The sequence below is a fragment of the Guillardia theta genome (assembly GCF_000315625.1).
Source record: "Guillardia theta CCMP2712 unplaced genomic scaffold GUITHscaffold_22, whole genome shotgun sequence".
Taxonomy (NCBI): domain Eukaryota; class Cryptophyceae; order Pyrenomonadales; family Geminigeraceae; genus Guillardia; species Guillardia theta.
In genome coordinates, this window is record NW_005434652.1 from 73,511 (window position 1) to 84,206 (window position 10,696).

Sequence of the window (10,696 nt, forward strand, 5' to 3'; positions counted from 1 at the left end):
CTGGGACACGCATACAATAATGGCTATCCCGTCCCACGTGTTTGCTGTTTGGTTATCTTTAAGCAAATAAAAAATACTCGGTTTCTCTCCACCCTCCTCCTACTTCTCTCTCGCTCTTGCTCTTGCTCTTGCTCTCCCCACTCCCTCTCTCCTCTCCCTCTCCCTCATCTCTCGCTCTCGCTCTCTCCCTCGTCCCTCTCTCTCCTCTGTCTCCCTCTTAGCATTCTTCTCACTCAAGTTCCATCCACTCCCTCCTCTCCCTCATCTCCCTCCCTCCTCTCCCTCCCTCCTTCCCCTCCACCCCTCCACCCATCCTTTTCCTCCCTCCCTCCTCTCGCTCCCTCCCTCCCTAATCTCCCTCCCTTCCCTCCCTCCATCCTTCTTCTCCATCCGTCCCTCCCTCCCTCGCTCCCCTCCCCCCTCCTTTCTCCCCTCTTCTCCCTCCCTCCATTCTCACTCTCCATGCATCGATCCCTCCTCTCGCTCCATCCATCCTTCTTCTCCCTTCTTTCTCTTCTCCCTCCATCCTCTCCTCTCCCTCCATCTCTCCATCCTCTCCCTCCCTCCCTGGCTCATCTCCATCCCCTCCTCTCCCTCCCTTTACTTTTCTGCCTTCTAATCATTTCTATTCATTTCATTGAGGCGAGCTGCTTTGCACCACTGCGCAAACTTATTTGTATTTTAGACGGGAGGGCGCAAAAAAAAAGGGCGCGACACAAGGGTAGGGTTAATTTGTGACCAATGACCCGGTCCTTCTATACGAGTTCATGCCATGGGGTCGCACTCTACCGGGTCTGGATGGCCATTGTAGAAGCAGAAGCGATCAGACAAGGGGAAAACTGAGCATCTTTCCTCGTCGCCATGATAATCATCAGAGTGAACAGTGCCAAGGACACAGAATTTCACAGATTCCACCACAATCGTAAGTACCCATATCAGGGAGAACATTTGCATCCTGGCAAACAATGTCGGCACCAGCTGGGCAGACATGCTGGTATGAATCCTCATGTGTTATGCGAGATCAACCTGAGGCTCAGTTGAAAGTTTGCCAGTATTGCAACAAACCCTTCCATCATCTTTGTGCTAGTACTCTGAAAGGCACAGATGATATGAACTATTGTGGGCAATGCAACCGAGGAGCCCATAACAATACCGTGACTCAAAGTAGACCTTCGAATAAACGGCGGGTCAGTGCTCGCACTGACGAAGAATTGTTGCATGTCTTCCAGGATCGCAGGGTCATTGGTACAGGGGGACTTGATATGAACATCCAGGCATTTCGAGAATTGCAGTCAAAAGTGGTCAGTCCCAGTACGCAGAGGAACTACGCATACCGCATTCATGCTATCATAGCTTTCTTCAGGTCTCACCCACGATATCATGCAGCTCTGAATGAAACCTTGGACGACCTCGTTTTGCCATTGCCATACGATGCATTAGTAGCATTCTTCGGTTGTTTGTCGCAAAAGGAGCGGGTCAGGGATAAGATCAAGCAATCAAAAGCGAAACGTATGAAGAAGGGCACTCACCCAAACATGCAGATCAATGGCGATCACGTGGAAGTCGATGATGAAGCCGAAGATGAAGCAGGCCCATCACAGTCGCATGCTTCATATGAAGATGAAGATGATGATGTTGAGATGGATGATGACGTTGAAGAACAAGCAGGCACCACCAGCAATGATGTTGAATTGGTAGTGGGACCCACTGGCATTCAAGACGTGAATTTTGTAACCAGTGCAGCGGACAAACCGACAGTAGCAGTGTCTACGATACGAGGGTACAAAGGTGCGTTGAAGTACCTGTACCAATGTAGACACATGGAATTTGTAGCTAGGGACATGCCAGAAGGAGAAGCAGCAGTGTGTATAGACGAGGTGTTGGAACGTTGCATGGAGTCTTACACGAAAGTAGTTACAGAGAAGAAATCTCGAGGAGTGATGCGCATTCATGAAGGCAGAACGGGGATAAGCATGAAGGCAGAACGGAACAGCAGACTTTGCTGTACTTCCCCCCCACTTCACAACGGAAGGATTGAAGCAAATAGAAGAGATCGGCTGGGAGAGGTTCATATCAGGTTACAGCAGTTTCCCGGCAGGATTTCAAAAGTGTATCCGCTTCTTCCTTGCAAGTATCTTACTCCAACCAATACAGAAATATTGAAAGGCGTGAAAGAGATGAGGGTTGAAGTGCGGGATGCCATCAAGGAGGAGATGAAGGTAATCGAGGAGACGATGGATGAGAAGATGAATGGAATGAAGGAAATACTGGACCAGAAGTTTGACGATCTCAAAACTGTAATGAGGGACGAACTGCGAACGAATTTAGGTTTTGTTGCTGGACGGAGGAGGGATGTACCAGGTCCCAGTGGGGGGCAAGTTGCATCTGGAAGCATGGACTTCACAGATGCTTTCCGCATCGTCATGCAACAGATGGGTGGTCATATACGGGAGCAGGTGCAGGCCGCCGTGGGGGAAGCTATGCGACAGATGGTACTGGATGGAGCAGGCCATGGTATGATGGCACATGGGGTGAGCAACGTGATGTCACATGCTGGCTCGAATGGAAGATTGAATGAGAGTGAATCGGAGGGGGTGCAGAAGTGAGCAGGGAGGCGACACCGGAGAGGAACGCGGTGCTGGTTTCATCACTAGGACAGGGGGATGATGGCAACGGTGAGGTACAAGTTGGAGGGGATGACTTCGAATGGGAAGGATGGGGGCCTGGCAGACATATGGTCCCGTTGGGTTGGCCATTTCCTTTGCGTTGCAGAGTTCGAAATATGTTCATGTGGTGGAATTTGGGGCAAGATGTCATCGTGCAAGGACAAGTGAGGAGGATTCGGCCCTTAAAGCACCTAAGTAAGTTTCCTTTCTCCGCAGACGTGTCGAATGATGAGAACACGAGGAAGAATGTGTACAAAGCATATTATGTGATGACCATGGTGGAAGATATATGCCGAGAGCAAGGAGTACTGCAAGGAAGCGAGGTAATTATGCCTCACAACTTCTGTCAATGTTACAGAACTGGTTTCCGTACACTGGTGGAAAGGGCGTACGGAGAAGATGCATGGACGGCGATGGCACAGAGAAAGAGGTACTCGCAATACTCATACATCACATACTACAAGCACTTGGTGGAATATCGTGCAGACATTTTCCAAAGCACGTAGTGTAGAGCATGTACAGTTCGTTCCTGAATGAAATCATTGTTGAGTTGATACATGCGTGTTAAGCCCTAATGTGGAAATGGAATGTTGGAAATGATGAGTCTCGCTACGAGGAAATAAGCGATGGCAGGTTGTGATGGTACACTCACTCAAGTTCTATGTGAGAGGATGATGAGAATGAAAGCAACAGATAATGCAGTTGATCAGGTATCATACTGCACTGCAAATCAAGGGTGTTGTGGGAATTATGACAGTAAAGGGATGCCGGATTATGCTTTGTTGGAGTTGAGGTTGTGAGATGCCGTGGTGAGTATGAGCTGCCATCTGCCATGATGGTGATGGAGGAGATATTCGCATCAATCACTGTCTTGATGACATGCTAAACATGATCGGTGGTGTGCATATTGTCATGTACGGCATTATGGATTTTCATGCACTGGATTCATGTTATGTTCCAACAGAAACGTTGCGTGTCAACCATATTGCAAAGTATTGCATATCGTCAGGTTTGAGCAATTCTTGAAAGAGCCTTCAAGGGGTGTTACCGATTCATGATCATCAAGGCGAATGAGGTGGCTGACATGGAGGTTGAAGCTCAGGGGTTATCATGATTGGAGATATGTTACTTCTTTGGCATTGGCCACATCGTGATGCTGCATATTGATCACTGATGATAACGTTCCCACCACCATCAGTGAATTGGCTGCAAGCTGGAGTGCAAGGCTGTGACGGATCAGTGCAAGTCCGAGACGGGATAGTCAACCCATGAGCAAAGCATGTGCGACTTGAGCACATTCGGACTTCAAAGGCAAGTCAACCTTGGATTTGAGCTGTCGTCTTGATACTTGGAGGGAAGATGGGGGAGCCTGGATTCAGAGGTCATGTGATGGGTGAGGAGGTGTTCCGACGCCCTGTCGAAAACTTGTCTGAAACACCTTACAGTCCTGTCAGTCTTTACGGCTGCTCTAAGACATAATCGTCAGTCCTGTCAGTCTTTACGGCTGCTCTAGGACATAATCGTCAGTCCTGTCAGTCTTTACGGCTGCTCTAGGACATAATCGTCAGTCCTGTCAGTCATTACGGCTGCTCTAGGACATAATCGTCAGTCCTGTCAGTCATTACGGCTGCTCTAGGACATAATAGTGGTCGTCTCAGAAAGTTCCATTCTTCCACAGAGAGAGAGCACCAAGCCTTCTTCTACAGGCTGCCAGTGCAGGAGTGAAAGTTGCATGATCCGTGCTTCGAAGCAGATTTATTGAGAAACTAGTTATGCAAGATTTGATGATGTGTGATGGCAAAAAACTGGCACAGTGACAAACCTAGCTTGCCACATAATCCAATGTACCTGACACACACATGCTTTTTGTACTATTGGACATGTTGTCTTTACTTGTGGATGCTCATGGTTGCATGCAAACTCAACAGATCCGTCGCCTTGGAGAGTTTTACCTGAATGCAATACTGTAGGCCATCAAGTTTAAACTTTCAGCATGTCAAAAACATGGCAGTCCTCTCACTCTTATTTCCGCCATTTTACTATGCTCAGTGTCAAATCCATCGAGCATGACATCCCCACTCACGACACACCGTCGTCGTCGTCATCATCATCATCACAGCACAGCAGCATGTCGTCAGTCAACAAAGAACAAACAAGCTCATAACGGATGCATACACATATCTTCCTCCTTCACACCAACACAACAGGTGAGATCCACTATATGGCCAAATACATGCGGCTCGTTTGCGAGCCTTTGACTCTCCTCTGCCGTGAAAGCGATGGCGATCCAGTGTTCTTTCTTGCGGTAAGAGTGCTCTCCAGACCCGACCTGGCGAGCACAGGACTGGGTCTTCACGTAGCAGCCGATGGATCTCAGGTACCTTGCGTTCATCTGCTCTTGCCACTCGCGGAGATCCCGATCATACTTGAGCACACGATTCTTGACGCGCATCCTTTGAATGCAGCACACGCCAGGAATGATGATGCAAGGAAAGATGAGCATGGAAGTAGTGAACTGATAGCAGGACGTCGGCTGCTTCTTCCGTACCTCCTCCAGCTCTTTGAGTACAGTATCCAAGTCGTTTCGATTCATTGCGGTCTGAAAGATCTCTTCGGGTATGGGTACGACAATGCCGCTGCCTTCCTTGGAAAACCAGCTACTAGGTTCCCAGAGGAGGTTTGCTCGGACGAGCTTGCCGTCCTTGTAGATGAGCTTGGGAGGAGGCTGCTTGACTTGACTGGGATCCATCTCGACAGGTAGAAGGAGGGACAAGGGAACAGTCTCTCCTCCTCTTCTCTCTCCTCCCTCACCTCTTCCCGCTCCTCCCCCTCCTCTCCTCCGATTATATAAAGATTATAAAACTCCCGGTACCAACTTATCATTTTTTTTCCCAAGTGGTGGTCAAATTCGAACTCGCTGGTCAAAAAACACCTGTTGTTCTCCTGGTGACGATGTTTCGATCCTGCGTTGATCGAAACTTCACAAAGATGATCATCTACATGTTACCTGCTCGAGAACTTGTCTGAAACCCCTCACAGTCCTGTCAGTCCTTACGGCTGCTCTAGGCCCGGATATAATCGTCGTCGTCTCAGAAAGTTCCATTCTTCCACATTCAGAGTGACGGCTCGACGAGTGCTGGAGAGACAGAGAGAGAGAGCACCAAGCCTTCTTCTACAGGCTGCCAGTGCAGGAGTGAAAGTTGCATGATCCGTGCTTCGAAGCAGATTTATTGAGAAACTAGTTATGCAAGATTTGATGATGTGTGATGGCAACAAACTTGCACAGTGACAAACCTAGCTTGCCACATAATCCAATGTACCGAAGTAGTCGCCGTGAAACTTTAGTATAAAGTGAGGCAAGAGGAGTAAAGGAGAGAGTCAATGTGACAAGTTGTAAGTATGAAGCATGTAATAGTGACACAACGACAGAGAGGTTTCTGTTTCACAGAGCATCATAAATGAAGCAACCAGTCAATCAGACTTGTACATGTATGAAGATTTAGAGATCCATCCTGGAACATGCATACAACAATGGCTATCCCGTCCCACGTGTTTGCTGTTTGGTTATCTTTAAGCAAATAAAAAATACTCGGTTTCTCTCCACCCTCCTCCTACTTCTCTCTCGCTCTTGCTCTTGCTCTCCCCACTCCCTCTCTCCTCTCCCTCTCCCTCATCTCTCGCTCTCGCTCTCTCTCCCTCTTAGCATTCTTCTCACTCAAGTTCCATCCACTCCCTCCTCTCCCTGCCTCCCTGCCTCATCTCCCTCCCTCCTCCTCTCCCTCCATCCTCTCCCTCCCTCCTCTCCCTTCCTCCTCCTCTCCCTCCTTTCTCCCCTCCCTCCCTCTCTTTGCTGAGCGTACAGCCCCCGGCGGCCCCGTTTCTTCTATCCTAAGTTTACAGATTGAATTACTATGATTACTTTTCTGCCTTCTAATCATTTCTATTCATTTCAGTGAGGCGAGCTGCTTTGCACCACTGCGCAAACTTTTATAATCAGCAGTAATGCAGGAGTGATCGACGATGGGGATGCAGGGGCGATGTGGAGGGCGGGTAGCGATCTTGCTCGTGCTCATCGAGTCCTGCGGGTCCTTCGTACAGATAGACGTCCATGGAAGCTGGATCGGCTCCTTTCTCCGCTGCAGGAGGACAGCGTTCGGACCCTCCTCTTGCACCGGCAGCCAAACTTCGCCTTATCCTGTCTCCAGTCGCTGCAACTTCCAACTACCGAGCATGCATCGGAGTCAAGATCATTCGCTCTGCTTAAAAGCTTTCCTTCCTCCTGCTGGTGTGTACTGAGCGAGAGTCTTGCTGCCTCCCGATAGAAAGTTGACATGAACCGACACAGGTTATCAGGCGCGCCATACTACAATCCTTCGTGCAAGCAGGCTGCCCGAGCAGGAAAGCTCGAGGTCGATGTTGGCTAGTCATGCTAACTTGTGTTGCAGGGGAGGATGCCTGCATCGTGGACTGTGACACAACACAGGAGGAGGGCGAAGGTTCGGAGGGCTGCAGCACATGTCGAGTTTGAAACCTGCATTCCCAGGCTCCAGACTTTGACAAGAACTTCTTGACATACAAGGGACAGAGGTGAATGAAACGTCTCTTGAGCACAAAGAAATAACCTGCTCACGCTCTTGCGCACCAGATGGCCGAGGGAGATGTTCTTGTTCATAGCGGAAGAGGTGGACATCTCGAATTGTTTCTAATTATCCTTCTTCTCATACAGGACGCTCCGGCAACACTTCTCACGTTCTTCCCTCCAGGTTGCAGTTCCTCGGGAGAAGCTTCAGCATGTTGCCGACATCTTCACTGAGATCATGTCGCTGAACGTGACGTCCAACCTGCGCCCCAAGGTTCAGTTCCTCAGCAGTGAACTCAAGTGATGAAATATTGTTTGGATGATTTTTCTGAGTTTGACGATTCTTCTCAGTATATCAGGTGAGAGCTTGGGGTTGACGATCGGAGCCTTTCCTCAGATTCTTGGATTGAGGTTTGAAGGATGTCAAATTGATTCCAGGCATGATGCAGTGTTGTTTTTTGCAGTTTGAACCAAAATCTGAGGCCAAAGATCATGTTTTTCCGAGAAACGTTCAATGTTTCGATCAAAGATGTAAATATATCATGGCAGATTGTTTGGATTCAATCCAATGATATCAATCCTTCCAGATGAGCAGGATTTTTCAGATGTTTCCGCAGTTGTTGAGCTACAGTTTGGAAAATAACATAAAACCCAAGGTGCTTGCTGTTTCTTCTTTGGAATCCTTTTGTTCTTTGCGTTGAGTCATTTGCAGATTCTCATTTTCAAAAATTATTTTGGCATCTCAGAAGCTGAGCTCGGCAAAATGTTTGTCAGGTAGGCAACTTCGAGAGTTGTTACAGGAGAGCTGAGCTGTGGTCGATCAGATACCCGAGCATCTTTGCAAACAGCATTGACAATCATTTGATGCCGTTGATGGACTTCCTGCTGATAGACGTAAACCATCTTGATATCATCTTGTTCATGATCTTTTGGCTGGCTAGATCGGAGTCGATGCAAGCCGACTGAAGGTTTTGTTGTCTTGTTTACCACTCTCTTTCCTTGCCATATTCTCTTCTTTTCGTTTGTGTCGATTCTTTCCTCTCCTCTCCTCTTCTTACCTCACCTACCCTCTCTACTGTCCTCCTCTTCTCCTCCTCCCCTCCGCCCCTCCTTCCTCCTTCTCTCCTCGTCTGCCACACTGCTTCCCTTCTCTGTTATTCTCTCCCGCCGTTCCCTTGGTCTTTCCCCCCATTTCAGCTTCTTCCTTCTCCTGCCGAGAAACTTCTTCACGTGTGTTTTGAACTTTACAACAGCAAATCGTGATGGCTTGCCCGATGATTTTGACGTCGAGCATTCAAAACAAGATTGAAGTACATGTTCTGCATTTCCATTCTTCACCTCATCTCTCCTGCAGCCTAACACCGCATTCTTCACCAACAACCTCAAGATTGCAAGGAGTGACTTTGCAAGGAGTAGGAGATTCTTGCCAACACGAAAGCGTTTTGACGGTCAGCTTGCAGTGATTGAGAAATGTCCCTGGATTTTGTGCATGAAGATTGAGACGATACAGAATAAGATTGAGTTGATGACTGAGGAGATCGGTTTCACCAAGGTAATCACTTGCTCTGTTCTACTCTCCACCCCCGCCTCCAACCCGCCCTACCCCTCCAACAATCCCTCCTCCTCTGCCTGCTGCTGCTACAGCAGCAGCAGCTGCTGCTGCTGCTCCTCCTCCTCCTCCTCTCTCTCTCTCTCTTCCCCCCCCGCCCCCCGCCCCCGCCCCCCTTTCCCCCTCTTCACCGTTCTTCTTATTGATTTTCTTGCTCTGGTGATTTACTTGTGAACTCAAAGAAAGAATGCGTTGCGATGTTGAAGAAGGAACCATACCTTCTTTCAAGAAGGTGAGCAAGAATGAGAAGGAAAAGGAGCAGGCGAGGAGGAGGAAACGAAGAGGGAGGAGGAAGAGAGGAAGATTTAGCCAGTATGTCACGACTTCTGATCTTCTGTGTTCTCCTCAGTCGCTATCGTCTTTGGTCGACATACAATGGGCTCGTCGACGCAGGTTGCACGTCAGAAGATCTGCTTGGCTCCTGATCTTGTTTGCTACACAGGAATCCCTCACAAGTCTGCGTTGAATGTGCGACCTGCTAAGTGTCTGCTGGGTTTTGATGCCCTGCTGCAGTTGTTGAAGATTTCACCACGAATCTTGTTGTTCGGCTCCAGAGAGATCGCAAGAAACAATATGGAGAGGCTAAAGGTCCTCCTCCTCCTCCTCCTCCTCCTCCTCCTCTTCCTCCTTGCTGCTCCTGTTCGTCCTGCTTCTACTCTTACTCTTGCTACTCGTGTTGAAGTATGCCTTGATACCCTCCGAACAGGCATTGGGATTTGGAGAGAACGATGTGCTGCGGTTGCTGAAGAAGAATCCCAACATTCTCACAACCATCGTAACTCAACTTGTTTCGAGAGTTGCAACAAGTTTGACATGTTCTCTAGAATCTCTCCGACAATGTTGTGGAGATTGACAAGCTCCTGTCGTGCTACGGTCATCAACAAAGAAAGACTGTTTGCAGAGTTAACATGTTTCATTGCAGGATTTCAAGACCAAGAAATCGTCAGAGTATTCGAAAGAGCACCTCAGGTTTCCATTTACCAGTTCTCTTCGAAGCTTCTCTTTCCAACAAGCTCTTATTCGCTTTCCTCCGTCCTGCCTGCCTCTGTATTGAAACTTTGTTTCCTCACTTGCTCTCTCAGATCATGGGCTCCAACATTACAAGAAGTATAAAGCCTTCCCTCCTCTTCCTGCGCGATGAATTGAACCTCTCAGACTCACAGGTCCTTGAAGCTTTTCACTCCCCTACCTCCTCCTCCTTGCTTCTCCCCTCCCTGCTCCTTCTCCTTCCCCTCCTCTTCCTCCCTCTGCCTCCTCCTCCTTATCTGATGCGTCGTCTAGATTCACAGACTCGTCAAGCGAGCTCCTCAGATTCTTTCGCTCTCACCCGATCGCGTCCTGCGGCCTCATACTCACTGTCTCCTTTACTCCATCGGTGATCGTCCTTCCCCCTCCTCCTCCTCCTCTTGCGTGTCCTTCGTCTTGCCCATCTTCTCCTCCTCCTCACCTTCGACATCTTTCTCTGCCATCCTCCTTGGTCTCATTCTTGCTCCTCCTCTTGCTCCTTGCTCGCTCCCTCTCAACTTCTTCAGGCATCTCTCCTCCGCGGCTCGCAAACGTTCTCTGTCGCGCTCCCTCCCTCCTCTACCTCAGGTAAGGACATCTCAATCTTCTTGGTTTCCCCCTCCTACTCCCTCTCCCTCCTCCCTCTTCCTCCTTCCTTTCGTTTGACAGGAGCTGCAGTATCGAAGAGACTATCATCCCCAACTTTAACTTCTTCGTGCGAGAAGGCTTCTTGACAAGACAAGAGTGAGTAGAGGAGCTGTATCAGCATCGTTTGACGTCTTGCTCAGATTCTGCGAGGTCATGCAGAAGAATCCTTCCATCCTGTGCGCTAGGTGA

At 48.9% G+C, this 10,696-nt stretch overlaps 3 protein-coding genes across 3 annotated transcripts; 2 read left to right on the forward strand and 1 right to left on the reverse strand.

The window, feature by feature from the left end:
• Positions 1–1,262: 1,262 nt before the first annotated feature.
• GUITHDRAFT_105828 (hypothetical protein) lies at positions 1,263–3,203 on the forward strand (the record flags this gene model as incomplete). The annotated part of the gene is made up of 6 exons (XM_005835144.1): positions 1,263–2,602; positions 2,660–2,675; positions 2,773–2,830; positions 2,883–2,971; positions 3,025–3,096; positions 3,153–3,203. 6 exons carry the CDS (start codon positions 1,263–1,265, stop codon positions 3,201–3,203), a joined length of 1,626 nt encoding a protein of 541 aa, XP_005835201.1.
• Positions 3,204–4,824: 1,621 nt separating this feature from the next.
• Positions 4,825–5,415, reverse strand: GUITHDRAFT_105829 (hypothetical protein; the record flags this gene model as incomplete). The annotated part of the gene is made up of 1 exon (XM_005835145.1): positions 4,825–5,415. One exon carries the CDS (start codon positions 5,413–5,415, stop codon positions 4,825–4,827), a length of 591 nt encoding a protein of 196 aa, XP_005835202.1.
• Positions 5,416–6,997: 1,582 nt separating this feature from the next.
• GUITHDRAFT_105830 (hypothetical protein) lies at positions 6,998–10,696 on the forward strand (the record flags this gene model as incomplete). The annotated part of the gene is made up of 24 exons (XM_005835146.1): positions 6,998–7,075; positions 7,112–7,162; positions 7,210–7,253; positions 7,312–7,348; positions 7,430–7,545; positions 7,597–7,656; positions 7,710–7,776; positions 7,863–7,901; positions 7,958–8,019; positions 8,070–8,139; positions 8,187–8,213; positions 8,600–8,657; positions 8,706–8,797; positions 9,037–9,086; positions 9,204–9,247; positions 9,297–9,442; positions 9,561–9,629; positions 9,679–9,727; positions 9,777–9,823; positions 9,937–10,017; positions 10,136–10,229; positions 10,387–10,447; positions 10,538–10,603; positions 10,648–10,696. The coding sequence occupies 24 exons, from the start codon at positions 6,998–7,000 to the stop codon at positions 10,694–10,696; spliced, it is 1,557 nt and encodes a 518-aa protein (XP_005835203.1).